The following is a 21611-nucleotide window of genomic DNA, read 5'->3' as shown; positions in this document are numbered from 1 at the left end:
GATCGATGATATGCATGGAGGCATTCCTTTTTACTTTGGCTTAAGTCATCGACAGACCCTCGAACTTGTCCGTAAAATCCACTTAGACCCCCCAACTGAAACTCTTACCATCTAAACCCTCCAAAACTACTTTTACTGTGTCACTTAGACACATCGGTTCGATTGAAAATAAAAGTTATCGTGTTATGACGTACGCAACTCCGTATTTGCTACCCAATTAAAATTTGCCATATATTTTTACAATGCCACATAAACAATTAACAAGGCTTCATCCAAAACAACCCAAATATACATTTACGTGACCCCATTTGAACTCAATTAATTCCTTAGATTTTTCAATTAAAAAAATCTCTCTCATTCATCTTCTTCCTGCGCCATTACCACCAATGTGCCGACCGGATCCACTAGTTCACAACCACTGTCTCCGCCACCTCCTTCCCCAAATACTTTGTATAAGACTGCTTCTTCCTCTTAGATGCTTTGTTTTGTTCTAAAAAAGAAGAGTCAGATTTGGGTCCTTAAAATAATTCCGGCCATCTTCATGATGAAATTCAAGCCATCTCCATATTTTCCAATGACGAACGGAAAAATCGAGCATTTCACCTCACCATAGACCTCTAAGATACCTCTATTACACTCTTACCTCCAATTTCACAGAATAAACGTACAAAAATGTCCTATTAATTAAGAGACTCTAATATGCATTACCATGTGATCTAAAAATAATAATTAAAAAAAATGGCTGCTTCCTAATTTTAAATTGTTGATGGGAAGTATTTTTAATTGATTTGTTGAGTTGAACTCGAGCTAAAGATGGAGTTGAGAAGCTTGAGGTGAATAAAGCTTGAGACCGCCATTGTTGGTTCTTCGGATTCGATCGTCATGGCGGTTCGTAAGGAAGAAGAAGAAAGGGTGGTAATGGCGGGTGGGTGGGGGTGTAGAAATTAGCTTTTTCCTTTCCTTTTAATACATTCACGCGCTCAATGTTAGTGAATTCCATGCAATGTGCCAAGCTGGCCCGCGGTGTTTAAGTGACACAATAAAAATTGTCTTGAAGGGTTCATATGGTACGCCGCTCAGTTGAGGGTCCAAGTGAAAAATATGGACAAGTTTGAGGGTCTATCTATGACTTTAGCCTTTTACTTTTTATTACTTTTCAAAAATTTAGTTTTTTATTGTTCATGGATTAAGATAAAAGATTTTAATGTATGATTCTCGAGACAAAATTTAAAGTCGCAATTCTAACATTTGAACGTTTTCTTGCTAACATAAGAAAAAAATCTCATCATAAGTCAAAAATTTCATCATAAGTCAAACTTTTCTATAATTGCCATTCGTTATAATGGCATTTCACTATAACGGCCTGATTTTCTCAGGAACCGATTTTTCATGTTATATTTTGCTTCTCTATAACGACGTTACTATAACAAAGAATGGCATCCATTATAGCGGTACACTCTTTGTAAAATTACCTCTCTATAACAGCCATACTCAAATAGCGTGTAATAATATTTTGTAAGAAATATGTGACAACAAAAGTATCGATGAAGAGCCTCAACCTACTGCTACTTGGAGATAAAATAGTCAACTCATAAAGACTTAGATGGCCTTTCATATGGAAAGCTAAATTTCCTTTTGCTAAAAGTTTGGACAAAATTCTTAGTCAATTCAAGCGTTATATTATCACTAAGAGACTAGAATTTACGAAACAGCCTACAATTATATTGTAGAGTTTTTGCGTACAACTTGAAATATTTAAATTCTCAATTAATTTAAAATGCATATGTTCCATAGATTTTAATTATTTATCTGTGTGGTACAACTAGTTATGGATTTAGTAGTAATTTATTAGTCTTTTCAATTTTTAATTTATGAGATATGAAAATCAGTTGAGATTTTAAAATTTACAAGTATATTATTTTCGTTTATAACATAAAAAGTACAAAAAGTTAATTTTTTGCGTACTTTTGTTTATAACAGCTAAATGAGATCTAAATATCGAATGTCAGTTTATATGCATAGCAACACCTCACTATAGCAGCCATGAAATTTCCGGATAAATACTGCCACTATAGAGAGGTTGACTGTAACAAGATAAAAGTGGATCACAAAACAAGCGTACGTAGTACATCACCTCAAGCATTGTTATCAATATTTAATAATCAATAAGTTTGCATTAGCAAAATGTTTTATTCAAGAACCACTAGCCATAGTTAGGGATTAGGAAAGAAAGTCCCTTATAGCATATTATTTGCTTTTCACTTATTACATAAAAAAATTATTTGAGCAAATGTTGGTATATTTATTCAAAATCCACCACCACCATGGCCCCATCCTTGTCCGAAACCAAATCCACTACCACCATTTTGACCGCCGCCGCCACCACCACCGCCGCCGCCTCCACCACCGCCGCCATTGCCGTTTGCACCGGATCCATAACCCTCGCCATATCCAAAGCCAGAACCAAATCCGCCATTACTACCTCCTCCTCCACCGCCACCTCCTCCACCGCCGCCGCCGCTGCCGCTAAAACCTCCTAAAATTTGGTCAAATCCACCGTTGAAGTTAAGGAAATTGGGTATTAATGGATTCTCAAGAAGCTTCCTTGCAGAGGAAGTTTGCACTAGAACTCCCAAAACAAGAAGTAGCATCAACTTGCATGTCATTTTTGCACCTAATGTTGGCACTGCAAAGAAAAATTGCACATTCTTAGTATTAAAAAATGAGGTACTATATCACAATCAACAATATCAAGTATAGGCGAATCTAAAGTGAATTCAATTAAATCAGAGACGGAATCAAGATTTAAACTTGATTGTTCAACGTTTAATGTAATCGTACTTCTAAAATTATGTGTCAAACTAATAGTTATTGAAATTCTAATATGATTTTTCACATGTATATTATGTTTCATGTCAAAATACTGGTTCAGTTGAACTCATAGGAGAAAGGCATCATTTGGCCTTGCACTGTTTTCGACTTGATCTATAATTAAGTACATATGCAAAAGCAAAAAAAAAAAAAAAAAATGTTTGTACGTGTGTGCGTGTGTGTTTATACATGTATGTGGATACTTTAGACTCATTCTGAATTTACTTACTATATCACATCAAGAAGAAGGAAGAGGCCAATATATCTTACTTTGCTTTTGTGGCCTTTGTTTTCTGAGGCTGAATGCTGGAGTAGTCAGCAAAGACCTAAGGTATTACATTGTAGGATTTTTGAGGTACTATGAAAAATCTGAACAGGAAGTGGTTAAATACTATAGGTAATGGCATGGTTAGAGACAATTAATGGAAGTACCATTAATGAATACTTGCAAAACGGAAGATCAAGAAGAGATGAAGTGAATGTAGTTGATCAATATCAATAAACAAAAGAAGAGTTACAAAGGAAATTATATCTTACGTTTTCAGTTCTGTATTGAAAGTTGAAAACGTTATTTGTCTAACAAAGTAAGTCTTTTATTTTGAACTTGGAAATCTTACAATCCAATCACTTAATTACTCGACCTTTAGATAATCAATACAACCCAATCTAAACATTAGTGTCACTTTTCACCATAATATGTACATTCCGAACGTTTACCTATACCGATTAGAATTTAAGCATCTAATATTTTGGACTATATCCATATCGAATTCATAAGCAAAAGAATTGCGGTAGTAACGAATGAGAGAGATAAAATATTTAACTAATATTCACCAAGAATAATGAAAATTTTACTGTATTAACGTAATTTAATCTGTTAAAAGGTTACTTACCTTAATTTTCAAGTTGCTAGTTTCACTTATTACTGAGAAATTCTTCTAATTGTATTTTAAATAATCTAATAGCGTAAAAACTTTAAACAGTCCGTGTATATAAATTAAACTAGTCGATTCCTGAGGTAAGAATAGACTAGATTGATGGTCCAAGTGATCTTTTGTTTTGCATATTTTTCTCTTCAAATTGTCCTGTTTCTGCATGCATAAAATCGGTCAAGTTTTCTTTGACATATATTTTTCATGTTATGTTATATTATATGTTTTGTACAACAACATTTCATTATAGCAACCAAAAAATAGCCAGACAAACGACACCATTATAGAGAGGTTTAACTGTGTGTATATATAAAGAGAGAGAGAAACAAACATGTAATAGCAGGAGTTCACATACATTCAATCTGCAGGCAGGTCATTGCTAGCACTAAAAGTAGAATGGATGTTTGGAAACTATTAACACATTACACACTAAATTTACATAAGTGTCATCTCTTTTCTTCATTTGAAATTATAAACACCACAACTACTAAAAACAAAGCGCAAAAGCAGACTACAAAGTTACGTATACATAAAATGCTTGAGCATAAGGGGGCAAAAAAATTACTACGAGGGAAATAAGCAGAGGGAAGCCATTTTCCACTTCTCCGCTGGATATATTAACTAACACACACAGATTGGCATTATCAGTTTCAAGGTTCCAGCTTCAGTGAAACCACTCTGCACTGCCTGTTACGCTTGGCCGTCTTCATAAACACTACGGAGATACAAGACGGGGCCCACCATGGTCGCCGGAATTTTTGCTCTCCCTTCAAGCAAGCCACTGGAGACATGAATTTGAATCAATAACGATAAAAGGAACCATAGGACACTAACAAATAGTAAAAGCATAGCAGTATCTCCATTCCTAAAATGGAAAAGGTTCAAAAATGTGCTTAACGTATTGGAAATGGCTTGCATTTGCCCTCCTTCCACCTATTGACCCCAATTGGCATTGACGTTAATTTTGGATTAAAAACCCCCCTCCTTCCACATGTTGGACCCCAATTGCGGTGCCATTAACGTTAAGGGCCCTTTAGGTCCAACAAGCGAAAGGAGGGCATTTTAATCCGAAAATCGACGGTAAGGGTTATTTTTTTTTTTTTTTCTGAAACTGTCAACAGTAAGGGCCATTTTTGATGAAGAAGGTAGAAGGAGGGAAAATTTAAGTGATTTCTAATACGTTAGGAGCAATTTTTAATTTCCGTTTCCATTCCTAAAAAGCAACAGCAGATTCACTGATGTATTTCAATAGCTTCCCGTTATATCACAAACAAATGAAGTATCTCACTAGCTACGATTTTACAAATCTGTTTCATTTGTACTAAGGTAGAAAGTTTTAGACAATGTATGTAGACAGTGCTTGACATGAGTATCAAGATTAGATCACAAAATGTACATGCAAAATCCTAGGAATTCAAAAGAGAATGGATATAATTAAGTAGAGGCATACAGCGGCATGGAACCATCACATCATATTGGCAAGTGAATAAGTCCCAAATTCAAATTTTGCACAAGGGTTTTTCACACAACAAAGAAAACATGAGTGAGTCACCAATCAAAGCAGATTAAAAAAAACATAGTACAACAAAACTTATAGTCTGTTTGGCCAAGCTTAGAAAATCTGCTTATTTTGAAAAGTGTTTTTTTAGAAGTGCTTTTCGGAAAAGTACTTTTGGAACGTAGCAGTGTGAGTTTAGCTAACCAGATTTTATTTTATTTTATTTTTATTTTTTTTAAACTGGGAAAGTTTGAAAAGCTCTTTTGCCAATATTAGAACAGTACTTTGCGTTTGGACAATGTTCCAAAAGTGTTTTCGGGGGAAAATCTACTTTTTCAGCTGAAAAATAACTTCTGCTAGTATTCAAAAGCATTTATTTTTTCTCTAAAAGCTTTGGCCAAACAGCTCAACTTTCTAAATAATCACTTTTTGAAAAGCAAAAAAGAAAAACTTTTGACTTCCCAAAAGCTTGGCCAAACAGGCTGTTAGTCATATTGCTAGAAAGACGGACTAAAAAAAGCTGTCAAACTTCACATCAACAGAACGAAGAAACTTAGAGATATGGTTTCGTTTGTGAGCCAAGACAGAGAGAGGGAGTATATAGTAACCTTTTATCCGCCTCAGCTCCTTGCACAACGTTATGAAGTCTCCCCATTTCATGTGGCACCTTCTTATAAACCGAAGAATCTGTTCAGTCGTGAACATAGACATCCCCTCCAAATACTCTCCATTAACACCATTTTCTTTGAATATTTGTCGATAGCTGCCAAGATTTATTTCTTCTAACCATAGACCAACATCCTGGAAAACAAGAGAGACAACAGAATATCAGTCATCGATTAAGATGCATTCACTCATAAACAGTGGCTCATTCCTCAAACTCATTTTTTTTGGGCAAGTTACACATTTAGCCGATCAGCCAAAAATAATTACATTCGCTAGCCAAATATTAAAAAAAATATACATTACTAATTTGTATCAAAAATGTATATTTTATGTATACTATCCTTTAATATACAAAAAATACATTTGCTGGCTATTATTTTGGTGAGCAGCTATTTATGTCAATTTCTCCTCTTCTTTTTTCCCTCCTTCAATAAACACCTTAATTAAATGGACAGAGTTCAGGGCACACAAGATAAGAATTTAGGATATCAGAAATTACAACTATCCCACTTCAGAATGTCAGGCTCCATTTTGTTAAAGTAGTGAATAAGTATGCCGACTTATCATACAAGGCAACTTGACAGAAGGGGGGAAGTCTTCGCAAGCAGGTTATCTAAAACTACTAAATCAATTTTTACACCTAATAATTACATGAGGTCAAAGCATTCAAAATTTTATCCATTCACTATTTCAGTAGGATTTTGAAGAACATAGGTAACAGATGGTTTCATAAATCAGTCAATCCACTCCTCAACTCGGGCATTGCCCCGCAGGTTTATGGATTTGATTCCGTTCCTCAATTTGTAAAATATCCAGCTAAAATATCATTCATATCACTTCAAGTTATCAGTATATACACTCTCTATATATAAATTGTTATCCTAAGCAGTAGTAGGATAAGAATGACATGTGTCTGTTACAAAATAAAGATGGAGCACACCATTTACTCAAAGTCAGGTATAAGGCCGTGGCAAAGATGCCTAAACTGAAACTAATTCAAATATCCCACGCCTCGGAGATTTTAAGGATTCCCAATGAAATCGCACACGGTTTGTGAATTTTCTTTTCCTTTTTGCTAAGAAAATGATTTCCAAAGGATGACTTGCATTTTTGTCAAGAAATTTGTCGACATGTTTGGGCAGAAGCAAAGCAAAAAGTCTGCTACTCTTAAGATAACACAAGTTTAACGTGCGAAGGCGGCCCACTTCTTGCAGATCCCAAGCCTTTTTGAGCTCTTGTTGGAAGTATTCTATATTTGACTATTATAAAACCAGATTGCGTCTGTTACATTTCTTTTGAGCCAAGGGTCCAGCCTCCTGCCCCGCAAAGGTAGAGGTAAGGTCAGCATACATCATACCCCATTCCTCGAGCTCTTGTGGGATTACCATGACATTATTTTCTCTGTTGGGATATATCAGCAGATCTATGCAATCATCAAGAAAGCTTCACTTGGAAGCTGCAAAGAGGATTCTAAAATATATCAACTCAACATCATATATGGGCTTATTTTTATGGAAGAAGAATGACTTGGTATTAACTGGTTACAGTGATTTGGTGGTAATTTGGATGACCAAAGATCCATATCGGGCTATATTTTTCACTGTGGTGGAACACGTGTTTCTTGGTGCAGCACGAAGTAAGACTCGGTTTCTTTATCAATCACGGAGGCAGAATATAGAGCATCAGCTCTTACTGCTCAAGAATGGGTATAGCTCCAAAGACTGAAGACTTGCATCTCTCTATATCAAAGCCAACTGCAGGTTTTGGAGACAATTAAAGTGCCATCAAGCTTGTAAATAATTTGGTATTCCATGCAAGAACTAAGAACATTGAGGTGGAACATCAGTTCACCCGAGAAAGATTTCTTGATGTAACTATAAACACTTAGGTAGTGTGACATTAGGAGAATATTGATGATATGATCACCAAGTCACTTGCTAAAGCTTTGTTTGAGTCCTTCGCGGACAAGCTTGGAGCAATTTCCAAAAAATCACTTTAAGGGAGAGTATGAAAAAATTAAAGTTGATGTTTTGGAATATCATAGATTTTTAGTAAAGTTTCTAGAAAGAACCAGTGTAATATCTTGGATACATACTTGAAGAAATATCTAGATCTTCTAGAGTCTTGCTAGAAGATAAGGTTAACTAGATTTTTAAGGACAATATCTAGAACCTTCCCTAGACAAGTATAAATAGGGGTGATCTTGAGCATTTGTAACCAAGTCAATTAAAAAAAAGTTTCTAACATAATCAAGTTTTTCTATCTAAAATCCTCCTTCTCTTTCAAAGTGGTCTCTTCTTTAGTTTAATCCGCCAACCTTAATTATCAATCTTGGGCTAGAAGAAGATCTCTCCCGCTTATGTTTCTGCTATTCTCTACATGTAAAGAATAGCAAAAGACTCTTTCTTATTTCTTCGCGAGCTTGAACCATCTTGGAATTGAGAATGTGCACCTCTAAAGCCACTTTACATTTGTTTTCCTTTAAAATTCCTCTAATTGGTTGCAAGAGCATTTCCTTCCCCTTCTTTGATAAATACACCATCCATTAGTAGCTCTTATATTGATGCAAATTCTCAAACTCCTCGAAGCATGGTTGTTGAACACATCCTTGAATTGATGTAACAAAGAGTATTCTTGCTTCAAACTACAAATAAAAATTGTTCTTATCTGTGCTTCAGAAGTAACCTCATCTTCAGTAGAGAGATTTCGGAACATAAGTTTTTAATCTTCACAAGTATTTGGCAATAGAAAGATTACCTTGATTAGTGTTATCCAATTCATTCTCCAATATTTATGATAGGGCTTCATCTTTCTTGTTGAAGGATCGATTGAGGATCCTCCATATTTCATAAGCTAACTTACACCTTATAATATAATCAATAAACTATGGGAGATAGACCTCTTTAGAATAAACTCCGCCTTGGCATTAATCTACTTCCACTTTTTGATTGTGTTTTTGTTCTTCGATTTGCCAAGAGGACTTGCATTACTCTTATTAACAACCTCCCACAAATCCTTGCCAACAGGGTAGAACTGCATACATGTCTTCCATTCCTTACAGTTGGACTAGTTCAATAATTCCATCTTCAGTCCATTAGCATGACCGCTCAAATCCATTCAGAGAAATCAGCTAAATCTCCCACTAACCCGATCTTGAAACAAAATTTTCAGAAACCAACCTATGGCTATAGCTTTGATACCATGTAAAGAATAGCAAAAGAAAAATAAACTGAAAAGACCTTTATGTTTCTGCTAGCCCAAGATCACTAACTAAGGTCACAAGATTCAACTAAAGAAGAGAAAGTTTCAAAAGAGAAGGAAGATATTAGATATGAGAACTTGGTTATACTAGAAAGCTTTCTTGAATTGGCTTGGTTACAAATGCACAAGACCATCCCTATTTATACTTGTCAAGAGATAGTTCTAGATATTGTTCTAGATACATCTAGAAGAAAAATCTAGTTAACCTTATCTTCTAGCAAGACTCTGGAAGATCTAGATATTTCTTCAAGATAAATATCCAAGATATTACAGTAGGCCATTCTAGAAACTTCACTAATATCTATGATATTTCGAAAAACCAACTTTAATTATTTCACACTTGCCATTGCCCACAGTTGGGTAAATGATCTTGTGAGACCAACATCTAGCAACCTTTGAGCTTTCCCAATCATTGGGTAATTCCTATTTATGCCGCTTATCAATGGAAGTGCACAGATGGCCATCCACAATTCAGAAGCAAAGGAATAGATGACAGTTTATGCCCCCTATCCAAATCTTTTTTTATCACGAGCCCCCCTATCCAAATCTGCAACCATCTAACCCGACAAAATCAATCGTCTTCCTTAATGCCACTAGATTTCTTTCTCTTTGCTTTTCCTTTTCTCTTATTCCTTTGGTTTGTTCTTATTCTACCCTTTTGTTGATCTTCCCATATATTCATATTGATCATAAAAGAAAACATACTTCTAATTCAGCTAACAACAACAACATACCAGTGTAATCACACAGGTGGGGTCTGGGGAGGACAGGATGTACGCAGACTTTACCCCTACTTGTGTGGGGTAGAGAGTAAAATATTTTATAGTTTACGAAGTTCATGAAAGACTCTTGAATAAATATTCTTCAAATATTCACACTCTTGAGCTGCTCGTTTTACACCTAATCCCTCACCTAGTGATAGAGTATCACCTTTCTAAATCCCATCCATTATTCAGGAGAACTTTTTTTTCAATCTCTAAGTAACTTCTAACTATCGGGATTTCTAGTACCTAGAACCATAGGCACTGAAAATAAGCTTCAAACACTAATACCGTCGCCCAGCTCAAAACTTCAACACCAGAGCAACAACATACCCAGTATATTCCCACAAGTGGAGTCTGGGGAGGGTAGGATGTACGCAGACCTTACCCTACCTTTGTGGAGGGTAGAAAGGGCTGTTTCCGGTAGACCCTGGGCTCAAAAAGTTCCATTTTTCGACCGCCAAAACTCACAAAATACAGAAAATCAAGAAACTGATCATACTACCCAGCTCCTACAAGTACCCAAAACACAATGGAATATTAAGAAAATGATATCACACATATAAACCCATTCACCAATTAAAAAAGCACCATACTTTAATCAAAATAACAGTTAAATCACAAGATCTAATAGTATAATTATGATGAATTAAAATACAAATCAAGAAACTAAAAAAAAACCAAGTACCTCAATAGTCCAAATGAAGAAATCAAGTGGTTCTGGTTTCTTTTCTTTGCTTATTATCATCTCTCACAGTATCTGTACACAACTTTTAATTGAATTTCCCTAACAGAAAACATTATTAGATCATAAAAATATACAAAAACTACAACCCCAATAATTTAAATTACAAAACAAAACACACCCTTTATAGATATAATAAAAATCCAATTAGTACTTACCTGTAATTAAAGAATTTGATTAGGGTTTTGATTTACTATATTTGGCCATTTGGGTGAGTTTGTAATGAAGAGAGAGAGAATGAGAAATTTCAGTTTGCTTTTCTTTTCTTGCTTTTCATTTTAAGGGGCCGTTTGGTTTGTTGGAAAAAAAAAGGTCGTTTGGTTTGAATACAAGTTATGCTGCAATTAGTTATACCGATAGTATTTCTTATTAACGATTTGATTTGTTGTATTAAAAATAGTATGTATTGTATAATTTGTAAGAAGAAGTTGTTTCTTTATAAAAATATCCGCTATTTTATTTAGTAGATAAAGGATTTGAGGGATCTCAGGGGTATTTTTGTCATTTTGATTGTTTTATCTGGGGATTACTAATTCTGTTATTATTATTATTCCATCACCTTGCGGAAACTTCCCGATATAATTTGTAATCCTGATATAACTTATCTCATATTAATAAGCAAACAAGGAATAAAACAAAGACTCCCTCCTTCCATTTTTACTTGTCCTGTATTGATTTGGCACACTCCTTAAGGAGACATTAATAGAATGACAACTTCACTATATCACCCTAATTACTAAGTTATCTAATAAGTGAAATCGATCAAATATATATTAAAAGTTGTGCAGACACTAACAATTTCTTGTATTTTCCAACCTAATAATCAATTATAAGCGTACAATAAGAACAAAACGGTAAATTATCTCTTGGTTATTCAAACTGAAAAAGTAAAGATGGAAAACTATTTTAAATACAGAAGACAAGTAAAAATGGACGGAGGGAGTACCTATTTAGAAATTGGGGTTGTGTTTTGCCACGAATACAAATTGAAGTTTTTTGAGTTTTTATGAGTGACTTGAAGTGAGAACAATTTTTTAGTTTTTTTCAAATTTCAAAAAAAAAAAAATTGAAATTCAACCTCAATGAGTTTCGAATTTTTTAAAATTTTATGGTCAAACATGATTTTCGAAATTTAACTCCAGGGAAAAAAAAAATATCATGGCCAAACAGCCACTAACATCCTGTTCTATTTTTTGCAACTTTGTGGGCCCGATATGGGCCCCATTTGTTAGTCATTTGCTGAATTATATGTTTGTGTCCCTCTGTTCTGCTTCTCTCTGTGAATGCAGCACGTGTATTCTTAAAACAGCTGATTAGATCCCATTTTATTCTAGGAAAGTTCACTATTTTAGCTAAAAATATTTATACGTGCCTATTTGTTACTTTTATAACAACTGAAGCTGTTTATACACTATATGTTACAAATGTATAATAATTAATAATCAATGTATATTATGTAATTGGTAAAATACTTTGGTGAGTTGAAAATTGAAGATTCTCGAATAGGGCAAGCTTTCAAACTGTTGATAGCAAATTGAAATATCATAGTAGCGAGAGGGAAAAAATGATTTTCGTGGTAGCGGCGAGCGAAATTAAGTAGTCTAAACTGTGAATGGTGGGTATTGTCTTCATTCGGTGGTGGCATCCTTTCGTTATTATGGCGGATTGGCTCTACATTTCAGCTGGCAAAATATTTCCTTGTTGTGGGAGAGAAGTATAAGTGTCATGCTGTTATCTGAAGCATCCCAAAAGATACACTCTAGATGGAGATAACCCAATATGTGGAAAATTTTGTAAATAAGGCATATCTTATCTAGGCAAAATTTTGGAAGTGATACCCCTTTATTTCCATATCTTCTTGTTACTTTATAGCCTACTTTGATTTCACGGTTTTATGAAATTACACACTAATCAATTTGGAATTATAATTCATCACTAACTTATGCTCTAGCCCAATATAGCACGAGGTATGGAATTTTGGTTATACAAAAATTATACAGTAATTATATGTCTTAAATTTCTCTTTATATAATTATATCTTCAACTAACATGTTTTTATAGCTATAGAAAACTTATGGTATGTTTAATCCATAAATTTTGAGAGAAGAAATAAATTTCTTAATTTTTATGCCTAATCAAATTACGGCACATAAATTAACACGGACCAAACACTATCAATTGTAGTGGTTTTTTAACTCCTTTATATATTGAGCTTACAAAAAATCTATGGTCCGTCACTGCAACTGAACACAAATCATTCTTAGCAGTTAGCAACAAAGTTGTCTAGAATTTCTTGCTAGGGATACTGCAAAGTTATCATAATACCCAAACACGTATTAAATTAATTAGACAAATATATATGTAGTATCCCATACTGAAATATCACAAAGATACGTACTGTGAACTTAGACAAGTACTACGCATTTTCCCAATTCCCACCAAATAATGTTCTATATGAGTATAATGAGAAAGGTCAAAAATGTAAAGACAAGAGCATCAAATCATATCATACAACTTATCCGAATTGTTCCCCTAATATATTAAGGACACAGGTAATAGAAGAGAGCCACTAGTTAAATAAGGAGTTGTTTGATTTAGATATAAGTTATGCATGAATTATTATGCAGAGATAGTAATATAATTAGGAATTATTAAGCATGGATTAGTAGTACAAGACTTGTAATGTGATATTATTTCTTGTTAGATGTTTAATTTGATTATATTATAAATTACCAATATATAGTGTATAATTTAAAATATGTGGTTGCCTTTCATCAGCCAATAAAAAAGTTGGTTCACAATAATGAAGGTTAGTATTATCATTTTGATATTTTCACGTAATATTTGATACATATATTCTTATTCAACATTCTACTCCGCACTAAATAATAAATAATTTTTCTCACTAACATAGGGGCTGGGTATTATTTAAGAAGAAAGGGAAAAAGCTAACCAAATATTGCATTTGCTATGCTGGATTTTATACCAAATTTAATTCTCCTTGAAACACCAAGCAAATTATGTAAGTATTATGCTGTTTTTTATATATTAAAAAATGACAAAGAACAACCAAACAACATCTGAGTTAATAAAAACATAAAAATAATAAAATACTGTCAAAAGTGAGATCTCTTAAATTTTGAAAACAAAGCATCTATCTCTCTCTTTTTGCAATTTATTCATGGATTTCTTTCAAAATAATATGAAATATGTACTTTAAACTTAGACAAGCACGCACTTGCAGTATCCAACAAATTACTTTTCTAATGAGTAAATGAGAAAGGTCATAAAAGAAAAGACAAGCATCAAATCATTTTTGATACAACTTATCTATAAATCATTTTGATATATAAAGTTCTTTAAAATATAAAATATTGACAAAAGTAAAGATGTCGTACTCTAAATAAGGCATTTATTTCTTCCCATTTTGAATTATTCGTTTCTCCTTGTTCTTTTCTTTTTTCCAAAGTTTCGAAAATCGAAGAAAAACTAAATTTCGATTTGATGTTTTTATTGTCCTTAAATGAAAATGTAGTACACACCCCAATCTAAAACAGTTGCCAGCCTATCCAATCCACATCATGTCTATTTTAGGGCTACTGCAGAAACTTCTTATGAATCGAACCAATCTTAGCTTATTTAGATTGTAATTTCTTAAATTTGAAAATCAAAGATTCAAATCGTAGTTTTTATGTATGAAATATAATTTGTCTAAATGCTCAGCCCTCATTGTTCGTCACTTTAATATAGTGCTAGATAGTTTTACATATAAGATTTTTGACATTTATGTATCATGTACCATATTAGATTTGGTTATCGAACTAAATCTATACAGATATACTCTCGTGTGATATTTTGTGAATTAAAAGAATAATTGAAGATTAATAATGTCTTTCTTCCCATTGAATATTACACCTACTTAAAATAGGTAATAATATTTAAAATAGGTAATAATAGTCGTCCACCCTTGCATCTTTTTGACACATTATCACATTATCCCCATGTAACTCTTCGAGAATCATGTTATTCGCCAATAGCCAACCAAACCCAAGGATAGAAAGATGATCAATATAAGGGAGTGGAACTTATGGATAACTAGTGAATTTTCCCGCGCTTTGCGCGGTCGTGAAAATCTCATTAAATTTACAAACTATTTTTTTCTAATATCATAATATTAAAAATTATTATTAGTACTTCAAACAAAAAGGGGACAGCAACAACAACCACACGAATGAAGTTCTATTAAAGTTTTAAGGAGAACTATCATCTTGAAGTAAAAGCAAAGACATTAACGACCATAAATATGAATATAAGATTTTAAAAACATCAAAGTTACAATAATCTATACTTGAAACGAAAGTTGCAAGTGAGTCTTAGAGACCAAACGATGAAAATTTATAATTACTGGTAAATAAAAGAAAGAATTTACTATAGCTAGGTGATTGCTAAGAGTATTTTCTATATTTTGTATATCTTTCTTAAGCAGATAGTAATATTTGATTAATCTTTTCCAGTATAGCCATAACTTTAAATGTAAATGCTACTTACATTAGTAAAATTGATCCATAAAAAGAAACAATAATTACATAAGAGAGTTTTAAGTATAAATATATAATGAAAACCTTCAGCACATACCTTAGTCTCGGAGAGCTAAGGGCTCGTTTGGTACAAGGAATAAGGATAAATAATTTCGGGATTATATTTGACATGAATTATCCCACGTTTGGTTGGGATAAAATGGTGGTATAACTAATCTGGACATGAATTATCCCACGTTTGGTTGGGATAAAATGGTGGTATAACTAATCTCGGGATTAGTTATCCCGGAATTGTAGTGTTATTTTATCCCTGTGGGATGGTGGAATAACTAATCTCGAAATAACTTGTTTCCAACCAAACGACCCCTAAGGGTTTTGGAGAAAATAACTGATTTTTAATAGTGACTTTTTAAATTTTTAACATAAGCTAAGTTGGATGAAAATAATAAGGAAAAATGACAAAAAGAAATAGCATCTCTGTTTATCATAAGACCAGCTAGTGTATTTGTATGTCGCGCGGCTATAAGAAAAGCATTAATCATATATTTAAACATTAATGTCACACTTGATCATAAATATTCCAATAAGCAGTGTAAAATAGAAATATCCAAGTTAAAGCCGTGATCCTGATATCACCCTTGCAACAAAATTTTCAAAATGCAATTTCAATTAAAATCCTTACATCATTACCCACAAAAAAATTGTAAGATTAAAACTAAAGCTACAAACAAATGAATTTATCTGCCACTGAATTTATATGCACCAAATTGTTATACCTCGCGTTTTGTATATTTGAATATTCCGAGTTAATGGCGGAAAGTTAAGGATGAGGTTATATTTTTTTGGTTTGTTAAGAATGCATAAGTTGCACGTTCATTTAATTATTGGTATGGATACTAATTAAATTGGAACAAGGAAAAGTAAGGGCAAACTTGGAATTTGGAAAAAAATTATTTCATTTAGCTTTATATATGTGTAGTGGAAAGTCTTTACAAATATTTTCATTAATATGTGTACATATATTTTGTGGTGCATATATATGCACACGTGAATAAAATACTTCGATTATCTTTTATGGTTTAAGAAAATTCTAAGAAAAATTGGAGGAGAGAAGGGCAACTTTTTTTTGTATATATATATAAGTGGTGCTAAAATAAGACATAAGCCACCATTTGCAATTCTAGAAAATTCAAGAAAACTTGGAGAGAAAGAGAGATCTCATGTCTCGAACTATTTATCATTGATCAAAAAATTATTTCTTTATATATGGTCCGCAAGAACAGGGAGGGTTAAGTTGGGCAAGAAAATCACCACGTTGTTATACTTGTCCAAAAACACAAAAGAAAATGGAAATTCAATCTTCCTTACATGTTTTATAGTGTGTTTATGCATTTGAATATGTAGAAAGGAATGAAGTTCATGAAATTATTGTGTGAAGTGTGGCCGTGTATATGTTGTTTGATGTAGGCATGATGAACAAATTTCATCTAGTGTTTGGTTGATGTTGTTATGGATATTAGGTGATGAAAATGAAGGTTTGATGACTCGAATGGAAATCGTAATCGTTGTGGGCAACTTGTTGTGATTTTAATGTGGTTTCTTGTATTAATGAAAATGATGTTGCTAACGTATGGAATTGTTGATATAGTTTAGGATAAGAAGAAAATGTGTTATTGATGTTCCTAATGTAGTTGGAAAGTTTCGGTTGGAATGGTCTATTGTTTGGGTTGTCTTGAATATTGTATGGATTGCTTGGAATATTCTTAAATCATGTGTGAATGGGCGCGGATTAGTGATCGAATATGTGAGCATTGGTATTGAATTGATCGTATGTAGTTTATTGAATATAAATGAGATGTTGTTGAATTGTGTAGAAAGGAATTATTAATGTTAAAATGCGTTTTGAATCACTCATGGATATTGTTGGTTTTTCTCTTGTTGATTTGGCCAAAGTTGAATTCTCGGCGATGTTGGAAATAGTGCGAAAATGAGAAATTTTACGTAGACAAAGTGTTAAATTGGAATTGGATTCTTAAGTGTTACTAATGGTTGATATAATACATTATTAAAATGAAATAAAGCATTAATTTCCTCTATATGCAGATCTTTCCTACTTACATGTCAAGTCAAAAATCACGAATCTCGGTTGTTTCTTTCTTGATCCGAAATGATCTTATGACGAATTGATTCTTGATATTCTTTCTTATGTGAAATGATCTCTATGTCATTTATCTAAATCATAAGTTGCACATTTGTTTTCATAATTTTGTTTCACTTGCTAGCGATTTTTGTTTACCTTCTTTGGGTGTATATCATTGGGTCCAGGTTGCTCATTTGATTAATTTCTGAATGCCCTCGAAATATTGAATAATGTTCGTAAGAGTACTTTGGAAACATTAATACATAGTTATTACAATATTATGGTTTTGTTAATACGTTTATGATATATGCTAGTTTTAGAATAACGTCCGAAAGATATTTGATATAACTATGGTCCGATTTTTCAAATGACATTACGTGAGCTTTCTTATGAAATGATGATGTTTTATATGCAATGGTTTGTCAATTGCAAGATAACCGTCACTTTGACGATGGAGAAAAAGAAGCACGATTAGCAATTGATTATTCAGCGTCCCTGATGATGCGGGCAATTATATATATATATATATATGATGATGTGATGATGGGGATGGCGGCCGGGATGGCAAAGACTTTAAATATGGGTAGGGGACAGAAATGAAAAATGTAGACTTTATATATATATATATGTATATGTCAAAAAATATGATTTTATTTACCGCGTCCCTCTCATAACGTTATATGTATACTTTATATATGCATATTATGATTTTACGCACCATCCCTCCATAGAGGCGCCGGGACCTGTTAAATTATATATATATTGATATGCAGATTTATGTTTTTCAAAAGGAAGCCTTAAATGATTTTAATCGTACATTTACACCTAAATATATACATTTCATGCTTTACATACTCGAATTCATTTGGTTTTGGTCCCTATGAAATTGGACCAAGCACATTGACATAATTAAAGAATGTTCCGAGCGATTTTGGCACTTTCCAAATGTTCTGCATATCACATTACCAATCCTGTTTCATGTTTTGTGTTAAACTAGCGTTACCGGTTATCCCCGGTTATGTAAGCGATGTAAACCGGTATTGTTTGACGCATTGTATTATAAGTTTTATATATTCTGATTTTATTTGATTCGAGAAAGGTAAAAAGCATATTGTTCCTTTCAAAAACTTTCATTATGTATTTTGTCCTTTAAGATCGAAGATTATGGGTATAAAAAAATACAGTTTTACCAAATAAGGTTCGGGTGCCCAAAAATTTATATCGGATTAAAGGTGTGACACACATATCGTGTTAAGATATAAAAAAGTTGATATGAGAATTTCAAGTAACAAGTTTATTTACCGTAGGTTGATACTAATTAAATACAATGAATAATGTTGTAATTAGTAAATCAAAATTACTTGATTTTCTTTATATATTAATGGCTCTTTACAAAAATAAATTAATAAAGATATATTTGGGCAAATAAAGGTGAATAAAATATATTTATATTACAATGTTGCACGAAATTCAAAAAGTCAAAGAGATCAAAATTTTTTTTTTTTTTTTTTTAGGCACGTAAAAAAGAAAAATTAGAGAGATCTTTTTTTTTTATCATTGTTATACACTTAGTGTGTTTTTGGAGCATACTTTGACCAAGGATTAAGTTGCGCCATAAACGTTACCAAACGTCATACTTTTTAATTGAAAAACACAAAATAAAATAAAATTAAACACACACCGCAAAATTGAAATGTAAAAGATAAAGCATATGGTACCATTTGGTGAGCTCGCGTGGTGTTTATATGTCTACTCTTTGTCCTAAATAGATTGTTAGAGAGTGACAAAGCATAATACAAGTTAAAATGAAATAAAGCATATATTTTATCTATTGCACCTAGTCTTTTATATAAAAGTGAAGGTTCCCTTCAAGAAGGTTTCGTTGAAAAGTATGGCGTGGATCACCATAGTCATTTTGACTTGTCTTTAAAGAAAGTGCTAAAATAAGCTCATTTGTATGTTCTCGTACGGAGATTTCTCCAACACGAGAAAGATTCTCTTTCAAATATTAAGTAAAAATTGATTTGGACAAGGCCCTTTCTCTCTTTTAATCACGATAAATACATTATTTTGAATAAAATGATAAATTTAAAGAATTGATTGTTAGAGAGTGACAAAGCATATAATATAAGTTAAAATGAAATAAAGCATATAATTTCCTCTATTGACGTCTTTCTACTTACATAATACAAGTCAAAAACCACGAAGATCGGTTGTTTCTTTCTTGATCTGAAATGATCTAACCACGAAGATCGGTTGTTTCTTTCTTGATCTGAAATGATCTCTAGCGCTCTTCTAAATCATATTCACATTTGCATAATTTTCCTTCACTTGCTAGCGGCTTTTTGTTTACCTTCTTTGGGTGTATATCATTGGTGTCCAGGTTGCTCATTGGATTAATTTCTGAATGCCCTTAAATATTGAATATTTAGGGTAGTGGCATGGAATGTCACTTTGGAAACATTAATACAGTAGTTATTACAATATTATTGTGGTGATTACTAATAAATTACTGGGAAAGCAAACAGAAGGAAATAATAGGCTACAAAAATATACTAAAGTAAACTACTACGTGAGCTTTCTTATGAAAATGAAACTTACAAACTTTTAATAGAATGTACTAATTGCAAGATAACCGTCACTTTGAGACGGAGAAAGAAGCACGATTAGCAAAAATGATGATGCTTTTCAATTCTCTACTATAATGCACAATAACTAATATGTAATTAATTTCTATAAAGACTTTAAATATGGGTAGTGGGAAAGAAATGAAAAATGTAGACTTTTTGTCATTTTATAATTAGGAAAAATGTCAAAAAAAAAAAAAATAAATAGAAATGGTTTTTTTTTAGTGCTAAGAAAAAAAAAAAAAAAATTTAGAGGTAAAACGTGATCAGTCATATTATATATATAGACATAGATTTGTGATATTAATTAGAAGATCACTAAAATATTAGTAATTGCACATTAACACCTAAATATAGGGAAATAACATTTTAGTCCTTAAATTATTAGTATCTTTTTGGTTTTGGTCCCTATGAAATTGGACCAAGCACATTGACATTCAATTAAACAAACTGAGCGATTTTGGCACTTTCCAAATGTAAGATGCATATCACATTACCAATCCTGTTATATTCTTTAAAATAGCTTACCAGTTAGGTATATAAATTTTTCTTTGTAATGATAATCATCTTTTGGTAAATAAACTATTACATTTTTCAAATATCTGAATTTTGTCCTCTTAAGTGATAAAATAAAGACATCTATAAAACCAGGAGTCGGCTGTTATCAATCAATTAATAAACTATACCTCAATCAAAGAACAATTGGGGAGGAGTGACAAGTTAGAAAGAACAACTTTTCATTGTAGATACTTATCGCTAAATTCTGATGTAAAATGCATTTACAAACCAATAACAGAAAACTAAAGCAGCCTGATCAACTGTCAATAATTCGTTATTTATGATAAACCCTACATTCACTTTCCTGTTTGCTACGAAACATAATTTATACAGTGAATACACGAAAAACACACCCCCATCGCCAATAACAAGTTAAAAAGTTTACCTTTAGAAATTTAACCTTCTCTTCTCCTCTTCAGGAAGAGAATAATTGAACAAATTTGTAAGATTAGAAGACTGGTGCTGTAGGAACTCTACTTCTGGATAAGTTGATTGCTTTGCATCAACGACTAACACTCAATTTGCACCAATATGAACAGCCATGTCAAGGCCGACATGTTTATTTTCACCCGATTCAGATATGGATGCTCTAACATGGTTGTTTTCACCTGCTTCAGATTTGGACTCTCCGACATGTTTGTTTTCACTCGATTCAGATGTGGACCCTCCAACATGTTTGTTTTCACCTGATTCAATTCTGGACTCTCCGACATGTTTGTTTTCACCTGATTCAAGTTTGGGCTGTCTGACATGTTTGTTTTCACCTGATTCAGATTTGGACTCTCCGACATGTTTGTTTTCACCTGATTCAGATATGGACTCTTCAACATGTTTCTTTTCACCCGATTCAGATATGGACTCTCCAACATGTTTGTTTCCACCCGACTCTCCTACATGTTTAGTTTCACCTGATTCAATTCTGGGATCTCCGACATGGTTGTTTTCGCTTGATTCAATTTTGGGCTCTCTGACATGTTTGTTTTCACCTGATTCAAGTTTGGGCTGTCTGACATA

General features: G+C 32.8%; 2 protein-coding genes and 1 pseudogene across 2 annotated transcripts; 1 reads left to right on the top strand and 2 right to left on the bottom strand.

Annotated features, from left to right (window-relative positions):
- Positions 1–2132: 2132 nt before the first annotated feature.
- On the bottom strand, positions 2133–2679 carry LOC132029284 (putative glycine-rich cell wall structural protein 1). The gene has a single exon (XM_059418599.1). It carries the CDS (start codon positions 2664–2666, stop codon positions 2307–2309), a length of 360 nt encoding a protein of 119 aa, XP_059274582.1. The 5' UTR covers positions 2667–2679; the 3' UTR covers positions 2133–2306.
- Positions 2680–4121: 1442 nt separating this feature from the next.
- On the bottom strand, positions 4122–11046 carry LOC132030741 (uncharacterized). The gene is made up of 4 exons (XM_059420481.1): positions 10893–11046; positions 10678–10776; positions 5910–6102; positions 4122–4584 (listed from the first exon to the last, which is right to left on the bottom strand). Exons 2-4 carry the CDS (start codon positions 10735–10737, stop codon positions 4454–4456), a joined length of 384 nt encoding a protein of 127 aa, XP_059276464.1. The 5' UTR covers positions 10738–10776; positions 10893–11046; the 3' UTR covers positions 4122–4453.
- Positions 11047–21177: 10131 nt separating this feature from the next.
- The window catches only part of LOC132031902 (chlorophyll a-b binding protein 5, chloroplastic-like), a 1933-nt pseudogene continuing 1499 nt past the window's right edge, over positions 21178–21611 (top strand).

The sequence above is a fragment of the Lycium ferocissimum genome, chromosome 9 (assembly GCF_029784015.1).
Source record: "Lycium ferocissimum isolate CSIRO_LF1 chromosome 9, AGI_CSIRO_Lferr_CH_V1, whole genome shotgun sequence".
NCBI classification, from domain to species: Eukaryota; Viridiplantae; Streptophyta; class Magnoliopsida; order Solanales; family Solanaceae; genus Lycium; species Lycium ferocissimum.
This window is presented reverse-complemented; position numbering and strand designations above follow the sequence as displayed.